Source organism: Eleutherodactylus coqui, chromosome 9 (genome assembly GCF_035609145.1).
Source record: "Eleutherodactylus coqui strain aEleCoq1 chromosome 9, aEleCoq1.hap1, whole genome shotgun sequence".
NCBI classification, from domain to species: domain Eukaryota; kingdom Metazoa; phylum Chordata; class Amphibia; order Anura; family Eleutherodactylidae; genus Eleutherodactylus; species Eleutherodactylus coqui.
The window spans coordinates 100,193,888-100,220,038 of NC_089845.1; the positions used below are offsets into that span (position 1 = coordinate 100,193,888).

General features: G+C 45.8%; 2 protein-coding genes across 7 annotated transcripts; both read right to left on the minus strand.

Annotated features, from left to right (window-relative positions):
- Positions 1-2,153: 2,153 nt before the first annotated feature.
- On the minus strand, positions 2,154-9,369 carry HGH1 (HGH1 homolog). 2 transcript variants are annotated; one of them, XM_066578123.1, is made up of 7 exons: positions 9,310-9,369; positions 6,589-7,134; positions 4,500-4,600; positions 4,036-4,134; positions 3,630-3,721; positions 2,754-2,876; positions 2,154-2,614 (listed from the first exon to the last, which is right to left on the minus strand). In XM_066578123.1, the coding sequence occupies exons 2-7, from the start codon at positions 7,119-7,121 to the stop codon at positions 2,480-2,482; spliced, it is 1,083 nt and encodes a 360-aa protein (XP_066434220.1). In that variant the 5' UTR covers positions 7,122-7,134; positions 9,310-9,369; the 3' UTR covers positions 2,154-2,479. The 2 variants fall into 2 exon arrangements, with proteins under 2 accessions (XP_066434220.1, XP_066434221.1); XM_066578124.1 differs by having other exon boundaries at positions 9,293-9,350.
- A 5,425-nt stretch (positions 9,370-14,794) lies between these two features.
- On the minus strand, positions 14,795-24,284 carry MFSD3 (major facilitator superfamily domain containing 3). Of its 5 annotated transcripts, XR_010786618.1 has the most exons (7): positions 24,227-24,283; positions 22,811-23,661; positions 19,134-19,281; positions 17,836-17,942; positions 16,185-16,294; positions 14,957-15,185; positions 14,795-14,924 (listed from the first exon to the last, which is right to left on the minus strand). XR_010786618.1 is itself a non-coding variant. In XM_066578128.1 (6 exons), exons 2-6 carry the CDS (start codon positions 23,487-23,489, stop codon positions 15,012-15,014), a joined length of 1,068 nt encoding a protein of 355 aa, XP_066434225.1. In that variant the 5' UTR covers positions 23,490-23,661; positions 24,227-24,284; the 3' UTR covers positions 14,795-15,011. The 5 variants fall into 5 exon arrangements, 4 of the variants coding, with proteins under 4 accessions (XP_066434225.1, XP_066434222.1, XP_066434224.1 ...); XM_066578128.1 differs by having other exon boundaries at positions 14,795-15,035; positions 24,227-24,284; XM_066578125.1 differs by having other exon boundaries at positions 14,795-15,185.
- Positions 24,285-26,151: the final 1,867 nt, after the last annotated feature.

Below are 26,151 nucleotides of genomic sequence, written 5' to 3' on the forward strand. Positions count from 1 at the left end.
CTCCTGGGCCCAGGAGCTTTAGGGGGTCCATAAGGCCTCTCATCTCCGTATAGGGAGCTTAGTATTATGAATAAAGTATAGTTGGGGGCCCTGTTACAGGTTTTGCAATGGGGCTCAGGCACTGATGTTGGAGCAGGTCTGACTTGTTCTTGCCGGTCCATTCATCCCATAGGTGTTGGATGGAGATCCTGGTGATTAGTTCCTTCTCACCAGCACCCCATATCTGTATGTAGCTTGCTGTGTGTGCAGGGGCGCAGACATGGTGGAAGAGGAAAGGGTCTTCCCCTAACCTGTTAACACAAAGATGGAGGTGACAATTGTGTTTAATGCCTGTGTATGCTGCAGCATTAACCCCTTTCTGCAAATGGCGCGTGCCCTGAAAGTCAGCCGCAGACCATATCTGACCATCCACCAAACCCAGATTCATCCATGAGACCCCTAGATGATACGTAATTTATCACTAGTGAACACTTTTTTTTTATTTTATTTTTTTTACAGATCTCGAGTCCAGTAACGTGCTTTACACCACTTTAGACGACACTTGGCATTGTGCATGCTGGTCTTCAGCTTGTGTGCAGCTGCTCCACCTGTAGAAACCCATTATATGATGCGCTGGCTACACAGTTCTTCTATTCTCATAGGTATGGGTCGCAGAGGAATACCAGCTTTAGTCTTGCAATGGATAGTCAGTAGCGTTATGATAACTACTGACCACCATTGACTCTTGTTGGGGCTCATATTTTAAAGGGTCTACATCAACTCAGGTAAATGATTAGGATCTACTGTCTATACCTCCTGTATGGTGCATATTTCAGGAGTTCTCCTTCTCCCCAGTTCTAAAAGATTTCACACCTAATGGGGTTGTTCCATGTAAAGAACTGCCCTGTATGCAGGGTATAGGTATCGGATGGGTGGGAGTCTGACCGCTGGTACCCCCACTATCACAACAGCTCTTCAGTTCAATGGGACTGTCAGAGATAGCAGTGTACAAGTGTTCTGCTCTCTCCGGCAGTCCAGGAGAGATGAAAGTTTATTCATTCAGGACCCTCTGTTCTCAGGAGTAGTGGGGGTCCCAGCAGTTGGATCCCCACCGATCAAATACCTTTTCCCTATCCTGTGAATAGGCGATAAGTTATTTTTCTGGAACAACCTTTAAATGATCGGGCAACTGCTGCTCTCAGGTAATAGGGTAACCCTAGAAGATAATGGGGGGAATTTACGAGGCTCGTGATTTCCTGCTCTGGGCATAAGGTGCTTTTACACAGAATGATTATCCTTCGGATTCCCACGATCCAACGAGAATGTGAAGATAATCGTTCAGTGTAAATGGATGCAGCGACTGAACGACCATCATTCAGTTAGAGGCAGCCCAACAGTGTACTAGAACCTCCATGCCCACCCATATCATATCTTGCATCCAAGCTAGAGCCCCCAAGCCTCCCTACCCACCAACCCCACTGTACCACATCTTGCATCCAAGCAACTAGAGCCTCCATGTCCACTCATATTACTTCTTCTATCCAAGCTACAGGTAGTACAACAGGGTACTATAGCCTCCATGCCCTGCCATAACACATTTTACATCCAAGCTAGAGCCGGCCCAGCAGCGTACTAGAGCCTCCATGCCCACTCGTATCACATCTCACGTCCAAGCTAGAGGCGGTATAACAGGGTACTAGAGCCTCCCTACAAGGGGTCAGTTCTCCACAATAAATGACCCTGTCACAGATGGGCTGCGACAGAGTGTTTCTGTATATCTGTGCAACCTCGGGCATCCCCTCCCTTCTTTCTTTTTCTCTGCATCCTTTGCGTGTGTCCTTGTTCTTTCTCTTTCTTAGTTTCCGTAGAAGGCTCTAGTCTAAATTTATGTTTTATGACCTCAGTTGTTTACAATTGTAGAATCAATTGAAAGTAGAAGGAAGTGCTAGTTTAGAGGCGCTGGTGTCATGCTATAGTATTCTATACAAACCGTCGATAAGAATGTAGCAGCAAGATTTCTTAACAAAGGCTCCAGCTGTTCTTACTAGGATATTTGCCTTTCCTAAATTTTTTAGCTAATGTTGCGGTCCTGTGTGATCTACTGTAGGTTGTTTTTTCTTTTGTCTACACGTATAAATATGTCAAAATTTCAATAAAAACATATTAAACATAAATGACCCTTTTGCTCTGATATTGTAATCACTTACTTATACGAGTATCAATGTTACAATCACACAGAGAAAGTTTCATTTGATTCCAATAACTTCTAGGTGCTTGATTTTTTTTTTAAGAATGAGTGTATATATAACAAGATTGATGGAGACACACAGGCTATTACATGAGCGTAAGTTGTCTTAAAAGTTAAGTGTCCCTTTAACAATCTCTTTTGCAAGGAGTTTTACACACAGCTCATCATGTGTGTCCCGTGTCCAGCTGCCATAGCAGATGTGGATGTAGATATGCAGGATTATGAATCAGGGTGGATGAATATGCTAAGGAGTCACGCGGCCTGCTCTTCCTGCTGTGCTCTCTCTTCCTCCAAATCCAGCTTCTTCAGCTGTTCCTCCACATCCGAAGGTACCTTAACTTCTAAGAGGTTTTCTAATCCAGACTCCGGCTCATCACCGATCAGAATCTGAGAAGACATTGGCAGAGGTGAGTCAGCTGTGGATCACCCACAACCAATGATCAATGCATACAAATATCAGCAGCTGACCAAACATTACACTGGAGATCGCGTGTTCATGCCCTTTCAAACTGTAGGTGGTGCTCACCTGGATGACTTTTTCACAAGCCCTATTCACATCAGCCTCCTTCTCCCAGGAATGCAGTGACCTCAGGATCAAGTAAGTCCCCCTATCTTTAAGGACTCGACGCCCATTTGGGGTAGCACAAAGCTGAAGAGAATTAGGAAGAGAAGGATCAAGGGGTGCACAAACGGCAGTGGTGACACAATCTATAGCCACCCTAACATCCCATCCTTGGTCACCCATAACAACCTGGACCCTCAGCCTACAGACATGCGTGAGTATAAATGACTCTCAGAGTCACAGAAATCTGGAGACAATGCTGATAACACTGAAGTCAGATACCTGCAAGCTTGTGGTGGTTACATCGATATATTATGGAGACCGTATATTCCATTTTAAACTCCATTTGAGAGACACACATTATATTTAAGGTCTTATTAGTGAATGAGACTCCATGGAGCAGATTCAAATCTCCACCAGTGCACAGCAGCCGGGGTCTGGAGGTGATTGCCTCAGGAGGCAGGGTTAATAACCGCCAGTGTCATGTCTGAGCAGCTGCAGACACTATCAGCATCTTCGTTATATCAGGGACAGAAGGTGATTCACTCGAGGGCAGGGTTATTGCTAGTGTCATGTCTCACCAACTAGGGGCAGGCAGAAAGGTTAACAACCACCTGTGTAACATCTCACCACCTAGGATCACTAGAATCATGTCTTACCAGCTGCAGACACTATCAGCATCTTCCTTATATCAGGGTCGAAAGATTCAATTAGGGCCTGCGTTATTAATTGCTAGTATCATGTCTCACCAACTGGGGTCAGGGGGGAAGATTAACAACCACCAATATGACATCTCACCAGCTATGGTCAAAGCTAATAACCACCAGAGTCATGTCTTACCAGCTGCAGACACTCTATCAGCATCTTCCTTATATCAGGGTCAGGCTCTCGCTGTTTGTCCTCAGGAAGGTACTGTAGGTCGGGTGGGAGGACTGCGGATACAGAGAATGTGAAAGCAGACGAAAACATCAGGAGGCAAGCAGATACTGTACATGAGAACATATCCAGTGACATCCCCTGACTCTGACTCCTCATATACTGGTTAAACCAGTAATATACCACTTAACAGGAGACCCCCTCCACATCCCTCATATTTATAATCAGTTACCATTAGCGATGACGTCTTTTAGGACCAGACATATTAGACTATGTGCACAGTGCTATTATATGTGCCGACCGGTAGGCATCCCCATAACTGTTCTGTGCTCTCAGTAGTGGACTAAGGACCGTGATCTTGGCTGCTTACTTTCCACTTCATCTTCTGTGTACTCTTCTCCACCAGCCAAAGGGAGCAACAGGAATGGCAGCAAGTCTACGTCATCTCCTAGAAGCCATGCATGATCCCCTGCAACACAGAAGGACATGGGGTGAGCGTATGTCTTCATCTCCAGGAGGTGGAGTGATGGCAGCAAGACTGCACACATGGATTTTATGAGAAGCCTCAACCACATGGAGTCCTCCACTGCTAATGTGCAATGATGGATGTCATCAATGCCACCAGCCATATTACACCAATCACAATATACACGAGAGGTGGCGTACATCTTGAAGTTGCCATGTGTGATGGTGCCCCTTTCCCATCTAACACCATGGCCAAAAGACACAGGGCTACAGACCTGCATACACCGTGTATATCAGCTGCTGTCATACAGGTCAAGATCGGCTACAGAAGCAGCAGAATTCACAGCCACCTTTGGCCTTATGACTCACCATGATTGAAGCAACAGTTCCTCAGAGTCCCCACGATGCCTCCTCTGCGCACAACCGACCCCTGGATTTCAGTGTATGGGAGGAGACGCTGCAATACACACCTAGAGGGCGACACAAACCGTACTCATGAATGGCATGTAACAAGCAGAGCATATAACCTACACATGTGGGTATATATTATATCCATGGAAGGGTATACATATGAAACATTATGTTATGATGGGGTGTTTATGTAGGACATCACAGTTGCAATAACTAGTAAGTGAGCCCTTTGGAATTCCCTGGCTTGCTGCATTGATTACTAATAAAATGTAATCTGTTTGTATCTAAGTCACAGTTATAGGCAAACACAATGTATCTAATAACACTCAGACAATTGTACCATTCATCATCCACAGTGCAGGGAGGAAAAGTAAGTGAACCTCTGTTTTAATGACTTCTCCAAAAGCTAACTGGCAAAAGGTGTTTCAGTTAGGCTAGTTTCACACAGGCCGTGAATCACGGTACGATATTGCGCTCGCCATCCATGTGAAAGCCCCATGGATGCAAGGCGTTTTCATGTGAAAACAGCCTCGCATCCACGAGGATGCAGGGAATCCGCCGCCGTGGTTGTCACAGCCGCGGCAGAGGATGCAGGAAAAAATTAAAAATAAATCGCTCATGTGTATAAAACCATTCAAAAGAATGGGGTTCATATTTGTGTGAGATTTGTGCGTCTCACAACGCACAAATCTTGCACGATTTTCTCAGCCAAGTGAAAAAAGTCTTAGGATGAAATTGGAAGTGCAGGTTTCACAGGTGCTTTACCAATTAAGTAAAGACACACAAAGCCTGATTCATAACAGATCTGTTCTTCTCAAGGATTGGTTAGTGTGAACTGCGCCTCAATGTAAGCAACTATCATATGCATGAAACTGGAAAAATACTACAAAGTATTGATAAAAATCTGGTGTACATCAATATACAGTTATTATCTACAGATGGAGAACATTCAGGACTGTTCTACTCACCCCAGGAGCAGACATTTTCTTATGTTACACCAAGAGCACAATGGGCAATCCTGAAAGAGGTGAGAAAAAACCTCAGGAGGACAGCCAAAGACCTGAAGAAGAGTCTACAGACTGCAGAAACCTCTGTTCACGTGTTTAATATTAGTGAAACACTGACCAAGAATTGTTTTCATGGAAAGACAGCACGACGGAAGCCGCTGCTAGCCAAAATTAACATAATAGCCAGTCTCATTTCCTGAAACCACCTGGATGTCACATAATGCATCTGGGAAATGTTCTATAGATGGATGAGACAGAAGGGGCAATTCTTACTCGAATGCTCAGCACTGGACGAAGAAGGACACTGCACACCAAAACTTAATACAATTGTGAAGGCGGTGGAGGGAGCATCATTGTTTGAGGGCTATGGCGGAGGGGGCATCATTGTTTGGGTCTGCTTTGCTCCCTGAACGTCTTGTGATCATTTAGTGAACAATGAATTCTAAGGTGGATCAAAAGGACTTACAGGAGATTATAAGAGCAGCTGTCCATGACCTGAAGCTGAAAAGATGTCAGGTGATCCAACAAGACATTGATGGAAAGCACACCAGTAATCACCTAATGTTGGAAAAGAAGAATTGTGTTTTGGAATAGCGAAGTCATAGTCTTGACCTTAAACCTATGGAGATGCTGTGGTTGCCCTGAAAAAGGCTGAGTGCACACAAGGCATCACAGAAATATTGATAAACTGAAGCATTTGCAGTGAGGAAAGGTCCAAATTTCCTCCTCAATATTGTGTAAAACTTATTTGCAGCTACAGGAAACATGTGTAGAAGATGACTGCTGCCAAAGGTGATCTACAGGATATAACATTCAAGGGTTCACTTACTTTTTTTCCTCTGCACGGTGATGAGGAACAGTATATCTGTCTGTGTATTATTAGTTACACTGTGTTTTTCTATAACTGTAACTTAGATACAATCAGGCCACATTTTATTAGTAATCAGTGCAGAAATTCAGAGGGCTCATTCACTTTTCCTTGCAGCTATATGCTATGTTGGGTGAGGGTGGTGATGTAGTGGTGTATTTTAGTTGCTTACCTGGTTCGGTCCAGTATAAAGTTGCGGCCCTCGGGTAGTTGTGTCAGGTTACACATCAGGGGTCCCAGGTAGTGAAGCGTGGCCGTTGCATTGTACTTGGGGCTGCAGATCATCTCTAGCAGTTTATTTAGTCCCTGAGCTTTCAGTGTGGAGAGCACAGAGTGGCAGGACTCCTCCTCACGGCTCAGGTTACATAGGATAGTGCAGATGGAGTCAGCATAAATATATTGGGGGTCAGTCAGGTGCTCAGTGAGTGTGGGGAGCAAAGTAGGGATCTCCAGCAGGCTGTGATGAGTGGAAGGGTAAGAGGTCAGATTCACCAATATGTGGTAAGCATCCTGGACCACTGGGGGTGATGGATCAGAGGTGACATCCAGCACAGCGCGCAGTAATCCCGGCAGCTCGCACAGACTCCGCCTACCATCAGGTGTGGCGCTCACACCCAGCATGTACTCCAGAGCCTGGCTCTTCACATCCGCCCGTGTACCTGGGCTCAGAAAGGACAGGAACTCAGAGCAGAGTGACGGATCCATAGATGGTGTCAACCTACAGCAGGGAAACAACAAAGATGAGAAACAGACACTGCAGTGCAAATATGGGGAATGAAAACCAAGAATAACAGTGAATGTGAATGGAGGGAGAGGGGGCTCCAGGTTGTAATCTGATAGAAGGGGGAATATGAGATAGCATTTGGGGTGACTCCGGGTTATAATGTGACGAGGGGGAGGAGAGCTACGAGTTATGCTGGGCTCACATGGCTGTATGCTAATTGTGTATTATCCCTGCGTACTTTGCGCACGTAATACGTAGTAGTATGGGGCCATATACTGGCATTGTGCCGCTCACACGATTTGTGCAAAAATCAAATTGCATGTTTATCTTGCCGCATATTATGTGTGCATACACTCCAAGATAATGCATGTAGATCGGCAGCACACAGCAAGTCAGCACGGTAGTATATTGTGATAGCAGAAGGAGGAGCTCCGGGTTAGAATGGTATACAGTAGAAGGAGGGGGGCTCTGGGTTATCGTTATAGGAGGAGAGCGTCTCTGGGTTATCATGTTATAGAAGGAGGAGGGTGTCTCTGGGTTATAATGTCATAGAAGGAGAAGGGCGTATCTGGGTTATAATGTTATAGAAGGAGGAGGGGGTCTCTGGGTTATCATGTCATAGAAGGAGGAGGGGGTCTCTGGGTTATAATGTCATAGAAGGAGGAGGGCGTATCTGGGTTATCATGGTATAGAAGGAGGAGGGGGTCTCTGGGTTATAATGTTATAGAAGGAGGAGGGGGTCTCTGGGTTATAATGTTATAGAAGGAGGAGGGCGTCTCTGGGTTATAATGTTATAGAAGGAGGAGGGCGTCTCTGGGTTATAATGTTATAGAAGGAGGAGGGCGTCTCTGGGTTATCATGTTATAGAAGGAGGAGGGGATCTCAGGGTTATCATGTTATAGAAGGAGGAGGGGATCTCAGGGTTATCATGTTATAGAAGGAGGAGGGGATCTCAGGGTTATCATGTTATAGAAGGAGGAGGGGATCTCAGGGTTATCATGTTATAGAAGGAGGAGGGGATCTCAGGGTTATCGTGTTATAGAAGGAGGAGGGGATCTCAGGGTTATCGTGTTATAGAAGGAGGAGGGGATCTCAGGGTTATCGTGTTATAGAAGGAGGAGGGGATCTCAGGGTTATCGTGTTATAGAAGGAGGAGGGGATCTCAGGGTTATCATGTTATAGAAGGAGGAGGGGATCTCAGGGTTATCATGTTATAGAAGGAGGAGGGGATCTCAGGGTTATCATGTTATAGAAGGAGGAGGGGATCTCAGGGTTATCATGTTATAGAAGGAGGAGGGGATCTCAGGGTTATCATGTTATAGAAGGAGGAGGGGATCTCAGGGTTATCATGTTATAGAAGGAGGAGGGGATCTCAGGGTTATCATGTTATAGAAGGAGGAGGGGATCTCAGGGTTATCATGTTATAGAAGGAGGAGGGGATCTCAGGGTTATCATGTTATAGAAGGAGGAGGGGATCTCAGGGTTATCATGTTATAGAAGGAGGAGGGGATCTCAGGGTTATCATGTTATAGAAGGAGGAGGGGATCTCAGGGTTATCATGTTATAGAAGGAGGAGGGGATCTCGGTTATACTGTTATAGAAGGAGGACAGCGTATCTGGGTTATAATGTTATAGAGGGAGGAGGGGATCTCAGGGTTACAATGTTATAGAAGGAGGAGGGGATCTCGGTTATACTGTTATAGAAGGAGGAGGGGATCTCTGGGTTACAATGTTATAGAAGGAGGAGGGGATCTCGGTTATACTGTTATAGAAGGAGGAGGGGATCTCAGTGTTATCATGTTATAGAAGGAGGAGGGCATCTCGGTTATACTGTTATAGAAGTTCATCTCCTCTCAATGAGGAGATCCACAGGAATTTGCACTAAAAACAACACCAAATGGTGTGAGTTTGGAGGCCGGCCTTCTGCGGCTAATCTGCATTGGAATGCCTGCTGCTAACAGTCCACTGCAAATCAGCCCTGTGTGGACCGAGCCAAAATGTGCCAGGAAAGGAGGGGAGGCTCCAACTTATAATGTGACAAGATGAGTTCTCACAGTCACAAAGTGATGGGAGAGGGAGGGGGCTCTCAGCTGTAATAGTTACAATATAATAGGAGATGGGAGCTTCAGGCTATATAATGCGTTCTTCTTACTTTACATGTTTACTCACGTCTGCAGCCCACGTGGATTCTCTTCCGGCTCATCTGTGACGTCACGTCGTCATCCAATCACTGCTCAGCGGCGTTTGTACACGTGATGCGTTCTGAGCAGTCGCATCTCCCTCCCCCTGTATCACGTGTTGCGGCGCGGTGATATGACGTCACGAGCAGACTTTATAAAGTGCACTGAAGCGCCGTCTACCTCCCTGTCACAGTGGGAGCGCTTCCATAGCTGCTCGGTATTGTCCAGCCCAGCTCGTGCAGAGCGCCGTTATTTACCTAGATAAAGGCCGTGACCCCCTTAACTAGTAATCCGGCAGTTCTGGGCTCTAATCCGACCAAGGGGACCCCCTTGATGCAGCCTGTGTGTCCTCCCGGTTCCCTTGTTTCCTTCCACACTCCCTAGTATATATCAGTAGGTGGGTATAGACTGTAAGTGATGCATCCTCCGGCCGCCCCGTCGTGTCCTCGAATGTTCTGGATGCGCCTGTAAGTCGCTCTCTCATCTGCGCTGGCATCTCTGGTTCTGTCGTAGATGCGGCACAAAATACCAAAAGAAGTGCTGCATGCGGGACTTTAACTTCCGTAAAAATGCCGTCAGCTGAAAGGACCCATTATAGTCCAGGCGGTCGGTTCGGTGCCGTCAGAAGACAGATCTGTTCAGCTGGGGGATTCCCCTTTCCTGTTCCCCCATGGAACCTCCAACACAGATGTCATAGCGGCTGAACTTCCTTGAGCCGGAATGGGAGCTCTTGTCTTAAGGACATCAGGCGCTATTAGACATCTTAGGGCCCTTTTACACGGAATGATTATCGTTCAAAGAATTTTTGGATTGCGCAGATTTGAACAGTAATTGTTCAGTGTAAACGCGGCCAGCGATGAAGGAGAATTCGTTCACTTCTCGCTCAGCATTTATCTTGTCCAGGTATGAAAATAACTGCTCTCGTCCCGTTGTGTGCGAGCAGCGATCGTTTAGTCAGTTACTGGTTCAATTGATGTGAACGAGACTGAAAGATATGTGAATGCAATTGTGAACAGTTTTCTGCCTGTATATACAGGATGCACGGGCGGACTCTTCGTGTGAATGATCTATCCATGTAAAAGGGGCCTTAAATAGTAATTGTACTTTTTACAAACATGATAATATCAGAGTGACAAGTCAAATGTTTTGATCAGTGGGTGTCCTGCTGAGACTCCCGCTGATCACCAAAACGAGGGGGCTGCAGGATGTGGTATTGTACCTTGACGCCACCGGAACTGGGGGGTGTCCACCAGGGGAAGACTGTTTGACAGCCAGGTGACGCCCCCTGTTTGTGATTGGCTGCAGGGTCTGCTTCTCATGCAGGTCCTGGCAGTGAGAAGTCTGTGGTCCGGCCACTGAGTACTGTGGTCCAGCGCCTCTGGGAGCTAGTAAGGGAAGATGGGACTGCCATCACCAACAGTCATAGTGCAGCCGCCAGGGCGGTTGCTACACTGACAGCGGGGGCAGGAGCAGGGGGGCTCCAGCACACCACATGGGAGCGCCAGCGGGGATAATGGCAGCGCCCGGGCTACACTGACAGCAGGGGCCCCGCAGCACACCCCATGGAAGCTCAAGCGGGGGCAATGGCTGGCTACACTGAGAGCAGGGGCACTCAGCACGTGGAAGCTGTAGCCAGAGTCAGTGACAGCTGGGGCAGCAGCATGGGTGCCTCAGCAGAGCTTTAGTGTCGTGGAGAGAACTGCGCTGGCAGAGCGCCAGTGGCTACAGTGAGAGCAGGAGGACGACCGCCGCACCTCATGCAAGCTATAGCGGGGAGAATGCCAGCTGCCTCAGGAGGGGAGATGTCACCAGGACACTCACATGAGCGGAAAAGCCAGATGGCAGTTGCACAATTTCATCTGGAATCTGTAGGGCTGAGGACCTGAGAGGCTGAGGATGTGCAGCCAGCCCTCCAGCTAATGAGAAACGGGGGGCATCACCTGGCTGTCAAACATCTTTAACCTGGTGGACACCCACCAGTTCGGGTGGTGTCAAGGTACAATAATACCGCTGCAGGGCCCACCCCAGCACTGCGCCCCTTTGGCTGACTTAGTTGCTTGCCAGTTCCTCTTGGTAGCTGCAGGCGGACGTGTACAAGTATATATAGACCTCTTCTAAAGACCTCTGTGTCCCTCTTTAACTGCCGAGAGGAGCTCACAGGCAGCTGAAGGGGCGCATTGATCAGATGAGCACTGCAGCCCCCATGTCTCAGTGATCAGTGGGGGTCTTCGCAGCGGGATACCCACTGATCAAAATTTTCTACGTTAAAAAGTTTTTATGCATTGGTAGTGTATTACTAGTCTAAGACACCATGCACTGCTTTAATTGTCCAGCCTTGCCCATGTGCGCAGTACTGGCCAATCAAAGCAGCATGCACTACCAGTGTGCATCAGGGAAGCAGTGTGTCCAGGACTGGAGTGTCAAAGACTTCTATTACACAGAAGTGTGACCGCCCTGCAAAACGCAGGAGAAGCTACACTGCTTGCAGCTGGATGTCTCATAGTCACTGAGCTGAGACATCTAGTTGCTGGCTGTAATCTGTTGAGCTGCTCCTTAATTTTGCAGGGTAGTAATGCGTGTAATAGCAGCCTAAGGGCTCTTTCACATGGATGTAGGTGTTTTTATGTTCACCCGCCGGCGCTGTAAAAGTGCGTGAATGGGGCACACGTGCCGTTTGTGCGCCCGTTCAGACAACCTGACGCATATAGGCTGAGCCCACAATGCTCTGCTAAACTGCCTCCCCCTTTCCGCCCCGTCGCCGGTTCTAGGGAAAGGGACGGGGCAGGAACTAGTGTGCTAAGCTTCCGCCCCTTGTCGGTAGCCAGCAATGGGAGGGAGGGGGCAGGAACTTAGCAACTAGCTCCTGCCCCTTCCCGCTCCCTTACATTGCAAACAGCTGGCAAGGGGTGGAGAGAAGAGGGAGGAAGTTTAGCAGTCACGCTGCTAAACTCCCTCCCTTCTCTGGCCGCTGTCATTGGCTCCCATAGGAGCCCATGCATCGGTCAACCTATTCCAGCCAGAAGATAGTTTCCGAAGTATTTCCTGGCCGGCGTAAAAGCGCTCGGCCAAAATGCACCATCGTGGCCGGGCGGGCGCTTTTATGCGGTGGAAAATCGCCCTTCTGATCTGATGCATTGGAATCCAATGCATTAGATGGTCGCATATGTCGGCCGGCCATGAAAACATTGTGTTAATAAGGTCGAGCTCACACAGGCAAGAAATTCAAATCTCGCACAAATTTGAACCCCATTATTTTGAATGGGGTCATACACATGAGTGATGTTTTCCTGTATGGCACCGCGATGCGGGCAACAAACTGCTGCATGTTTTATTTTATTGCCTGCTTATGCATCGCACCCCTATTGTTTTCAATGGTACAGCAGCGCAGGCCCTCTTGAAAGCAATGGGAGAAACTCTGCAATCCTCTTCCATGGCTGTGAGGATCCCTGAATCCCCAAAATGATGCAAGGCTGTTTTCACAGGAAAACAGCTCACATCCTTGGGGATTTCACATTGTGGGGAGCGCGATATGAGGGCAAGTTTCATGTGCGATAGAGGATCAGAAGTGTTTCCCATTGATTTTGAGGGAAAACCTCGCATGGCATGCGAGAGCCATGCAATGTATTTAAGGACCTATTGGAAACAATGGGGGATGTGTTCCAAGGAATGCATTGCTGTGAGGAAAAACATCGCTTTTGTGTATGATTCCACTCAAAAGAATGGGTTTGCTATTCACGCGAGTTTTGTAGGTCTCTTAACACAAAACTTGTGTGAGATTAGCACTTGTGTGAAACCGGCCTAAGGGTGCTAGCGGCCAGTGCTTGCGGTTTTCCAACAATTGCTGGGCTGCACATGCAATCATAGGTGCAGCCTGGCAATTGCGGAAAAACACTAGCGCTCATGTAATAGCACCCTCAGGGTTCTTTCACACGAGCATATGCGTTTTCACGTGCACACCGTTTATTGGCATGAATGGACTTTTTCCCGTGATTATGGCCAGTGTTTTCTCACCCATTTACACGACCGCGAGTGTCGTTTTTAGCGGAAAAATATGTTGCACCCCGGAAAATCCTCGCTCTGCAAAAATCCTGAGGGTACCTTCCAATGCCTATATAGAGGCACCTTTAAGCGTTGGATGCTGCTAAAACACCTCCCCCTTCCTTTCTTTGTCCAGCTCCAACATATATCGGGCAAAAGATAGTTCCCAAATTATCTTTTTGCCCACCGTATGTGTTTTTCGGTCACGTATGTTCCATTTTTCACAGTTTGACATTTTTATACGCCATATATACGCCCATGTGAACGGATGCATCGGAAACCAATGGCTCAGATGGTCGCATATATCAGTCGGCTGTAACAACATTGCCGTTTATACGCTCGTGTAACGATAGAAGATAATAGTAACTTTCAGAAAACTTTTGACAAGTCAAAAGTATTAATCAGTGGGGCTCCTATTGCTGATTACTAGAACAAGGTGGCTACAGCACTCACCCAAACATTGTGCCTCTTTAGCTATGTTTGCTAGTTTTACGCAGCTAAAGGTGGCCTCATAGAGGTGTATAGGTAGCTACTAGCGATCAGCAGTGGGACTCCCACCGATCAATACTTTTGATATGTCTATCTTTTCTGAAAGTGCAGGCATTCTGTCCTGTTGGGGAAACAGGACACAAACTGAAAGCAAGGATGAGATCCCACCGTTACACGATTAAAGGGAGAAAGACATAATTACCTGTGGCGGAACATTTTTCTAGTTACGGGCACAACATATGAAAGTTATACTACTTAAAGGCAATTTCAAGTCCCAGCGTCACAGAAGAATTTGTGAATACAGGTTTATAACCATCTTTGATACTATCAAAAATGGTATGAATCTAGGAGGTGATTTTTTTTGCATCAGTGGAGGTTATGAGATATGAGAAACCCAAAGCAGAGGTAACATGTTGGCCTGGTAACCCCCTAACATCAATTTACAGACCATAAAACTTTCACATTCCTTGTCCCTGGACTAATTAGGTATTTACTGTCCTGCTCATCCTTTTCTGGTATTTATCTAAGTGTTATTAATCACATCATGTTTGTGCCCTTTCATCTGATTATGTATATGTATTTTCTATAAATGCGTCTTCAGATCTGTTCCATTATGCCTGAGGAAGAACCCTGAGTAGGTTCGAAAGATCGCTATAACAGCATGTATTTTTGTTAGCCATTAAAAGTTATCATATCTACAAGATTACTTGGTCTGTCTTACTGAGAACAATCACACTCTTTAATAGATGCATAAAATTGCACAATGGTTGTTTAAACTAACCATATAAAAATGCAAGGCTTATGGGACATCACTGTCGTCCTTGTCAGGTGTTGGCATAGACGCTGATCACTGACAATGCTTTGTTGTGCTTGTAATAATAGCGATCATTCTGGGATTGTGATATAATTGTACTCTGATCCTAACGCTCCGTCACCCAAAACACATCTCAAGAAACGTCTTTTATTGAGTTACAAATATAGAGGTAATGTTGTCATATAGCATTATTCTAGACTCCTGGTGACAATGTCTTCGCTCTGCTCACAGGACTGCTGGTGATGTCATTGCTCTGCTCACAGGCTTGGTGGTAATGTCCTCGCTCTGCTCACAGGACTGCTGGTGATGTCATCTTTCTGAGGAGGAGGTTTCAGCATGGTGCATTCAGCTCAATGTAAGGTGGATGGAAGTCTCTGTAGGTGCAGGAGGGGCAGGCAGGAGAGAGCAATAAACAAAGAGAAGGAAGCAGAGACACCAAGAGAGTCCACCAGGAGCCCCGAGACCGCACTGAAAACCACTTTACCCAGAACCTCCACAGATGACAGTAAACTGTAGTGACTGGCCTGTGGGGGAGATAAGTATGAGCAAAATGAAATGGGGTAGAAACCTTATGTCAACGCTGTAAAAGATGGTCAGCAGCCGTATAATGGGGAAACCCTGATTGCCACCCCTGTTATAACATGGTAAGCTGTGGTATAATGAGGTGACCCTATGTCTGATGTCATCACCCTGTATAACCTGATGGGCTGCAGTATAGTGAGGTAAATATGTCTGTCATCACCCTGTATAATATGGTGGGCTGCGGTATAATGGGGTAACAGTCTGATGTGGTCACCCCTGTATAACTTGGTAAGTAGGAGTAGAATGGAGTAATCCTATGTCCGATTTTATCACCCTGTTTAACATGGTGAGCGGTAGTCTAATGAGGTGACCCTATGTCTGATGTCATCACCCTGTATAACATGGTGGGCTGTGGTATAATAGGGTAACTATGTTGGAAGTGGTCACCCCTGTATACCAAGGTGGGCTGCGGTATAGTGGGGTAACTATGTCTGATGTGGTCACCCCTGTATAACATGGTGAGTAGTGGTATAATGGGGTAATCCTATGTCTGATTTCATCACCCTGTATAACATATTGAGCTGCGGTATAATGAGGTAACTATGTCTGATATAATACCTGTATAACATGGTGAGCTGCTGCAGTATAATGAGGTAACTATGTCTGATATCACCCCCTGTATAACATGGTGAGCCGTGGTATAATGAGGCAACTATGTATGATGTGGTCACCCGTGTATAACATGGTGAGCCGTGGTATAATGAGGCAACTATGTATGATGTGGTCACCCGTGTATAACATGGTGAGCCGTGGTATAATGAGGCAACTATGTATGATGTGGTCACCCGTGTATAACATGGTGAGTAGTGGTATAATGAGGTAATCCTACATCCGATATCATCCCTGTATAACATGGTGAGCTGCAGTATAATGAGGTAACCATGTCTGATATCACCCCTTCATAACATGGTGAGCCACGGTCCCCCTTCCAGGACTGTTACCTGTACTCTCTGACGAGCTTGCCGAGTGCAATGCATCATTAGGGTGAAGGTTGCGGTAGTGATCACACCGGCCAGGAAATTCTGCAGGACCAGAGTGAGGAGCAGGCAAGCTGGGGAAAGCAGAAAGACAGTTATTGGTACCCTGTGTATCTGCATGTATGTGTGATAACTGTTAGAGCTTGTACACATGAGCTGTGTGTGGGATCAGAGTAGGGGCCTATTCACAAGGGCGATATTCAGATTTATGTTTGCAACCGCCTGCACACTGACCCATCACTGTCAATGGGGCTATGCAGATGTGCTTTTTTACACTGACCGAAGGGCAATGTATAGAGAAAAAAAAATCACAGTACAGGTATGTCCTATTCTGCTCTGATTTCTCAGATGACCATCCCCTATTCAAGTCAGTGGGTGTGTGGGGAAAAAAAAAGGACACATGGATGACTACTGTGTGTTCTCTATTTTTCATTGCTTAGCAATGCTAGAAAAAAATAGTCATCCTTCCATCTTTTTCTGTGTGCAAGAAAAAAGATGGATGACACACGGAAGTAAAAAAATAAAATGCAATGTATGAAGATGCAAAACAGACAATACATATGGATTAAAAGTCCTGTTTTTCATAGACCAAAATTGGGCACACTTTTCTGAATGGGCCTTAAGGTGCCAGGCGCACCTGCAGGATTTGTTATGGCTTTTTGATGCAGTTTTTGAAGCTAAAATCAGGTGTGGATCATAAAAGGAGAAAAGGTATAACAGATACGACGTCACTGCATCACAAAACCTGCACATGCAACGGCAGAACCACAGTAACTGAGCGCATTTCGCTCTCCATTGCTGTGCTGAACTTGTGCTTGAAACCACTTTAAGTACAGGTACAAATCAATAAAAAGTGATAATTGCATGTGCTTTTTGCTCAGTCACAAATGATGGCCAGCATCCTTATGAGCTTGTTAAAATAGTATGATGTACAGGGGGTGGACAAAAATATTGAAACACCATACGAAATGCATGGTATTTTAATCATTAGCACTGAGCTGCCCTTTTGAGCCCTGCTTGGCTGAGAGCTTTCCCACCAAATTTGTGTTTACTTCACCTCTTGCCCTGCTCTCTGTGATTTTGCGAGCCGGCTAGTAACAGCAACTGAGCAGCTCAAACCCCTGACCAATGGAACCTTGTTGCTCAGGCAGATGTTCACTTCTGTCCGCCACTATCTGTGTCCTATTACCTCCACTTGAAATCGGTCTGTACATGTCTTCTTGAAATACGAGTTATAATCCCATGTAATAAAGGCATGCATTTCCTACAGTGTTTCCATATTTTTGTCCACCCCCTGTATGTGTGATCACCATTGGAGCTTATTTACATGAGTATATGTACGGGTGAACATTATTAGGACTTGTTCGAACGTTTGTATCCATACATGTGATCATCATTGGCGCTTATGTGCGGGCGATCACTATTGGGGCCCATTCACGTAGCGAGATGTATGTGTGGTCAGCGCTGGAGCCTAAGGGTGATCACTATCAGAGCTCCTTCACATCCTTACACATATGGTCACTGGTAGAGGAGATATCTGATCTGTCACAAGTGGGGAAAGTATTTTTTTAGGGGCCTTAATTTAAATGGTTGCATTTACTCCACATCTGCTCACCTTTCACAATGCTGGTGTCTCTATCCAAGGAAGAGAGGAGCAAAGTCTGAAATACGAGACAGGAGACCCGGAAAATGAAGAGTGTCCTCAGCAACAAGTGCACGGACCTAGAAAACGAGAAGATAAACCAGCGATTGCATCACAGAAGCCGACAGACATACTAAGTCCGTCTTCTGCATCAGTACATGAGAAGATCTAGGTGATCCTTACTGCATCAGAATACATGCTGGAGCCTGGAGTTATTCTGACTGGGGGGGGGGGGGGGGGGGGGTTCGTTGTGTCAGTGCGAGAATACAAACCCTATTCCTTTGAAAGGAGTCATAAACATAAACGATGTCCCCCGTCCCCCCAGCGATGCTGCAAGGTAAAAAAAACAAAAACGCTGCATGTCCTTTTTCTTCACTTCCCTCGGAACGCATCGCCCATTGTATTCCATGTGACAGTCAAACACCTTGCATGCCGTGCAGTGTGATGTTCTCCATTGACATCAATGGGAAACACTTGCCGATCCTCCGACGCGCGTGAAACAAGCGCCAGAGGATCGCAATTCTCCAGAAGTGATGTGAACCTTTTTTACATGAAAAATGCCTCGCATCCGCGGGTAAAACACACATTGACAAGCAGGATATCGCACTTGTGTGAATGTAGCCTAACCTTTCTGCATGGAGTTGACTAGTGCTCTGTATTCAGCTGTAGTATTTACACTTAAGGGCTCCTTCAGACAAGCATATACACAGATGTGCATGCTTCAATGCAACGCATTTGCAGTATAAACAAGGTTGACTTGCGCACGTATCTGCGCATTGTGCTGTACTTTTTGCACATATAGGGCCTGTTCGTATGCATGCGCAACACCCCCAGCCATGATTTAAAAGGCTATTTAGGCTAATTGAGGTCCAGATATGTTCTTTTTCCAGTGGTATTGCACAACATATTGTACATTTATAAGCGCATTTCTGAACCTTCTATCAGGGCCTTCTATCAGGGCCTTTGCAGGGCAAATGCACAGTAAAATAGAGCATGGGGGGGTTTGCATGCACAAAAATAGAAAATGTGTACGAACCTATTGATATCAATGAGTTCTATTCTCTGCTTATTGTGAACGCAAATTTTGCATGCACATATTCTCCTGTGTGAAGGAGCCCTAACGCTGTTAAAGCTCAACCTTTCAAAACGCCATGCAGCAGAAAGATAACAGTGTATATTAGTAACTCTCACAATGTGTCTGCACAGGTAGCAGAGCCGCTCTATATAAGGCAATGATATAGAAGTCAGGACTGGATGTTTTGGCCACTTACCTGCCCTTCCTCAGGAGCACACCTCCAACAGCAGATCCAGCAATAGAAAACCCTAATGACACAATCCCGTTCCAGAATCCTAATTCAGCCGGAGAGACGCCTTGATCCAGCAATAGCAGAGGAACCATACTGAGGGAGCCCTGCTCACCTATAAGAAGAGCAGTGCACATCTGGAAGGGTATATGATGGACTTACACACACAACCCTCCATTTATTCTGGATGCAAAAGTCAGTTGCTACATTCCTGAGGTTTGGGTGGATTCTCTTAGACCAGTACATATAAACGTATGGTATCTGCACTCCTCACATCAATAGTATAACATTCCGCAAGCGCCTTCTGCTATCCAGACATTTTTCTACACTTTTTAGTTAAAATAAAATATCCAAAATAGAATAGGATATTTTGTCAAAAGGTGGATACAAGTGTCGGGTGCATTCACTGATCACAGGGTCTGTATGCTATAAAGAACAAACTCTATAGGAAGATGGTCAGAAGTGGCTGCGTTCTCTACGGTATCCTACCAAACGTATTCGGACACCCGTCTCAGTAGAATGGATTATGTCTTGTGTCCTAAACTCTGCTACATAAGATGCAGACCCTTGGAGGTGTCAGCCATAGTTTGTGATGGGAACTACATGCTATTGGATATACACATTATGCTGCTGAACACAAGCCATCCATCACAAAGCACAATGCATTGGCCTGTCTACAGTGTTGCAAAGAACATTGTCATTGGGCAGTTGAGCAATGGAAGAGCGTTCTATGGAGTGATAAATCGTGCAAGTTCATCTTTACATCAGATGGAAGTACCTGGGTGTGGAGGATCCTAGGGAACGCCTTTTGCCCGATTGTGTTGCGCCAACAGTAATGTACGGTGGAGGTTCTGTTATGGTCTGGGATGTTTTACGTGGCATGGTCTCAGTCCGTTGCTTATAGTGACAAGAACCATGAACAAGGAAGTGTACCCTGACATTCTAGACAATGAAGTGCTGCCAACAATGTGACAATACTCTGGCAATGGTCGGCCATACTTCCAAGACGATAACGCACCTTGGCACAAAGTCAACCTTGTTTTGCATTAGTTTGAGCAGATGGATGTTCCAGGATTGGACTGAGCTGCACAGAGTCCCGACCTGAACCCTACTGAATGCCTTTGGGATGAACTGTAAATTGGGTCAAGAAATATGAACAGCGTCCAACTTTTTGATAGAACTCAGCAGATGTTTGCAGGATGAATGGAGGGAAATACCAGCTGAAGCGTATCAGACATTAGTAGAAAATATACCACGAACAATATCTGATGTTATTAGGGCTAAAGGAGACCCACTTATTATTTACATATGGAAATAATACTACTTTTGCTTCTTGCTCAGGTGTCCAATTACTTTTGTTAGGGTAGTGTACACTGTTCATATGGTCTGTACGCTAAAAGTATCCAGAGTTGTATGAAGCTGGTCAGAAGTCTTAGATGTGTTCTCTACATTGATCAAAGGGTCTGTACACTAAAAATATGTCTGTTTTGTTTGTATAGTTGCAGTTTTTTTTAAATGTTACCTTCCTGCGGTTTTGACATGTGTGTACATACAGCAGCATGTGTGGTGTGTGAGCCCTGTACACATTAGAGATTTACTAGTACCAGATTTATAGTGACAATTTTTTACTTTCAATTACGGTTTAATACAAAATTGCACGACGACGCAGATGAGTGTAAAATATTCGTGTCTTTACCAAGCATGTTGTGTGCTTTCAGAAGAAAATGCAGATTTTGGTTCATCAGACACTGTTTGAGGAGTCCAAAATACATTTTTAATAGAGATGAGCGAGCTTGCTCGGTGAAGGCAGTTACTCCAGCGAGCATCGCTCTTCTCGAGTAACTGCATATCTGTCCGAGCAAATGCGGGGAGGGGAGCGGTGGGGAGATGAGAGAGATATCTCCCCCCCCGCCAACCACCCCCCGCATTTGCTCGGACGAGTATGAAGTTACTCGAGAAGAGCGATGCTCGCTGGAGTAACTGCCTTCACCGAGCAAGCTCGCTCATCTCTCATTTTTAACAAATTTGCATGCGAAGACTGGATGTTGCATACGGTTAGTTCAGAGTTCTTGTCAGCACATGCCCCTATAGAGGTGTGTGGTGTGGATGAACCTCTCACACCTTGATTTATCATTTTACAGTATATTAAAGGTGAAGTCATGCAAAAATTCTTGTTTGCCACAAAGTTGCAAACAACTAAGTAAGCCTTTTACATTATTCTAGTTGTTGGCTTTCAACAAATATATAGGATGTGGGGGTACACTAATTTTAAGTGTATGCTCCTGTCTTTATAACCGATTTGGGTCAACATGTGACACTTTTTTAAAGATTTGCAGCCATTCAGGTTTTCATGTGATGACATACAAGTAGACAGAGGCTATATATGAACTCTGCACAACTTGCACTTACAGTTTTTTGGGCTGTGTCTGGCTCTGCAGTGGACTACAAATACAAAAAGAATCTCTGTGCTCTCCAGTTGCAACACAGTTCTCATTATTTTTAGATGACTTGTGCAATCCAAGCACATACTGTGGGTGGTGAATGTTATTGGTCCTTAAGGCTGGGTTCACACGGGGTGGATTTGCCGCGGAAATTCCATCCGGAATTTCGCTGCGGCAAATCCGCCTGCGGCCACTAATTAGCCAGCCATGTGGACGAGCTTTCTCAGAAATCTCGTCCACACGGGACAGCAAAGCCGGCACAGTGGCACGGATTAGCCGGCCGCAGCATGCTCATTCTTTTTCTTCCTCTGCTGCAGCCGCGCTTTCCTCTATGGGAGCGCCGGCCGCAGCGAAAGAGCGAGCGGCTGGGCCGCTTCAAAACCCGCGGCTAAGTGCCGCGGGTTTTGAAGCAGCGCTTCTCCTGGCGGCAATCTCACAGTTTTTCGCTGCGGCCAAACCGCAAGATTTCCGCCGGGATTCCGCTGTGTGGGAACTCAGGCTAAGTCTCCCATATACATTACACTTTAGTTGTCCAAACACACCAATTTTGGCATGGCAGGATGTCTCTCTAACGTGCAAAGGGGCATGTATCTGGGAAAAGAAGGATTGGGTGTGCTGGATTACAATGCCCTATCACACAGGGGTCTGGACAAGGAGGACAGGGGGGGTCTGGTTGCAGCTTTTCTCACTAAACACATCAACACTTGACTGAACTGAGTGTTTAGGGGTGTTGGGATAAATAAATGTTGACTAAACAAGCATTGAATTACCAGTTATTGAAGGTGAATGGGCATCTTGAGACCCTCATCAGGCTTACCTTTTGAAGCACTGTGTCAGTAGTAAAGGACAGTGCGGAAATTTATGTGGAGTACTTCTTGGTTTAGTATCTGTGGCACGGCCTGATGGTACAAATCCAAAAAGCGCTCCACATGACTTTTAGTGCTGTTCCTTTCTGATTGGAGGTGACACAAAGACAGTTTGATGATCTCACTTAGGTCTTAGGACTAAAACATTTACTACAGATGTGTTTGGATTGTCAAAGTAATCTAAAAATAGAGAGAACTGCATTGCAATTAGAAGGTGCAGAGTTCTTTGTATATTGTATGTGAATTGGGAGCCCAGCTCCTCCAACTCTGTAATCAAGCGTCATGATTTACTATGGAATATGCAGGTGCGATATAAGATCATTATCAGTTTACTCACCCAGCTTGTAGATAAGCACATAGACCACAGTCCACACTGTCCCTGGAGCTCTGAAGACTCCACTAACCACATCCACCAGCCTCCCTTTAGACAGCACATTTTTCAGGTTTCTTTGACGTCCCGACTCTTCTTTAAGCATCCTTGACCACCAAGCACAAAGCACCGCCAATAAATACCCAACTGAAAGAAGCAAAAAGACCGCTCTCCAGCCCAGAATATCGAGCAAGGTGAGAGCGCCTCCTCCTGCCAGCACTGAGCCCAGCTTGTAAGCCACTACTTGGATAGAGTTACCCAGTCCCAACTGGTCCTGGTTTAGCACTGACACGGTCACTGCATCTAATGCTACGTCCTGCATGGAGGACAGTATGTGCATGACAAGAAGCAACCAGGCCAGAGGTGTGAATGTAGCCTGTAGGGGCAGGACAGAGCAGAGGGCACAACATATGCATAGACCTCCAGTACTGACCACTAGCCAAGTCTGACGATGCCAAGTCCCATCCACCAAAGGAGACCACAAGAACTTCAGGAGCCACGGCAGGTACAGGATTCTGGTCAGTCCAATGTGTGACAGTGAGAGCCCCTGAGAGCGGAGCAGGACAGGGAGGAGGCCAGACTGAAGGCCATAGGGAAAGCCTTGGACTAGATACAGGACACCAAGGGGAATGTAGGGACTGGACATGGCATAAACAGTGACGTAGGGGTCCGGTATCTGCTGTACAGGGCATATACAGTCTGATGAGCGTTGCAGTTCATGGAACGTTCAGCAAATATAAGGAGCAAAAAAAGATCTCAGTGTGATGATTAATAGAAGTCCTCTCTGGTATTGCAGCATCTTGTGGATTACTGGAGAGCTGGAAGTTGAAGTAGAGCATCACAATAAATGATCATCGTTACTTATACTATCCTGGTTATATAATGACAACTTGGGTGTTAGTCAGCTCATAGAACCACCATCTCCTGGGTTAGTTTATGGGGTTCAAAGGTGAGGACTGTCTCCCTTTAAAGGGAACCTGTTATGTGTCCCACAGTGCCATAAACTAAGTTATGGGACTGTCTGGGGATGTGACGGTGATCCGGATGATACATTTTTATACTCACCCCCTGCTGCGATCCAGTGGTGTTCCCTTCTTCTGTCGGCACGGAATGAAAATCTAATTATTTTCAGAGACCTGTACTACTACACAAGTTTATGGGAGAGCGTGTGAGTATAAAACAATGCCTCGCCCAGCTCACTGTCACTTCCCAAACACCATAACTTAGTCTATGTTACTGACAGGTCCTCTTTATGTGGCTGCTCTGCTATATATGAGAGAACTTGTACTTCTCCTACTGTGTATAATATACAGCGTAAGCTATATCTCCACTAAACTGTATACTGAGAGCGTATAATACACAGGGCCTAAATACAGGACATACTTGTACTGTGTCTCCTGGAGGCAGCCATATTGAAGGATCATGTGACCCGGCTTTACTGGTCACGTGTGATCCACGCCCCTCCCTTCTGTGCTGCAGCTTCCTCACCAGAAATACCCACCAAAGTGTAGAAGGAGGGGTCTGATGTGGTGGTTACGTCCTATATACCAGTATATGGTCATCTGTAGTATATCTACCCCATATACACCACAGACCCTCACTATATATGTCTTATATATCTGCATATAGTCCTTTGTACTCTTTCTGGGCCATATACACCGCAGACCTCCCACAATATATGTTCTATATACCAGCATATAATCCTCAATACTGCATCTACCCCATATACACTGCAGACCCCCACTATATATGTCTTATATACCAGCATGGAGTCCTCTGTACTGTATCAGCCCCATGTACACTGCAGACCCCGACTATATATGTCATATATACCAGCTTGTAGTCCTCTGTACTGTATCTACCCCATATACACTGCAGACCTCCACTATATATGTCTTATATACCAGCATGTAGTCCTCTGTACTGTATCTGCCCCATATACACTGCAGACCTCCCACAATACATGTCCTATATACCAGCATGTAGCCCTCTGTACTGTATCTGCCCCAAATACACTACAGACCCCCCCCCCACTATATATGTCTTATATACCAGCATGTAGTCCTCTGTACTGTATCTGCCCGATATATCCTGCAGACCTCCCACTATATATGTCCCATATACCTGCATGTATCCCTCTGTACTGTATCTGCCCTCAAATACACTACAGACCCCTACTATATATGTCTTATATACCAGTATGTAGTCCTCTGTACTGTATCTGCCCGATATAACCTGCAGACCTCCCACTATATATGTCACATATACCTGCATGTAGCCATCTGTACTGTATCTGCCCCCAAATACACTACAGACCCCCCCCCCCCCACTATATATGTCTTATATACCAGCATGTAGTCCTCTGTACTGTATCTGCCCTATATATCCTGCAGACCTCCCACTATATATGTCTCATATACCTGCATGTAGCCCTCTGTACTGTATCTGCCCTATATACACTGCAGACCCCCACTATATATCACCTATATATCAGCATGTAGTCCTCTGTATTGTATTTGCCCCATATACAATGCAGAACTCCACTATAGATGTCTTATATACAAGCATGTAGCCCTCTATACTGTATCTGCCCCAAATACACTACAGACCCCCCCCCCCACTATATATGTCTTATATACCAGCATGTAGCCCTCTGTACTGTATCTGCCCCAAATACACTACAGACCCCCCCCCACTATATATGTCTTATATACCAGCATGTAGTCCTCTGTACTGTATCTGCCCAATATATCCTGCAGATCTACCACTATATATGTCCCATATACCAGCACGTAGTCCTCTGTACTGTATCTGCCCGATATATCCTGCAGACCTCCCACTATATATGTCCCATATACCTGCATGTAGCCATCTGTACTGTATCTGCCCCTAAATACACTACAGACCCCCCACTATATATGTCTTATATACCAGCATGTAGTCCTCTGTACTGTATCTGCCCTATATATCCTGCAGACCTCCCACTATATATGTCTCATATACCTGCATGTAGCCCTCTGTACTGTATCTGCCCTATATACACTGCAGACCCCCACTATATATCACCTATATATCAGCATGTAGTCCTCTGTATTGTATTTGCTCCATATACAATCCAGAACTCCACTATAGATGTCTTATATACAAGCATGTAGCCCTCTATACTGTATCTGCCCCATATACACTGCAGACCCCCAATATATATGTCATATATACCAGCATGCAGTCCTCTGTATTTTATCTGCCTCATATACACTGCAGACCCCCACTATATATGTCATATATACTAGCATGTAGTCCTCTGTACT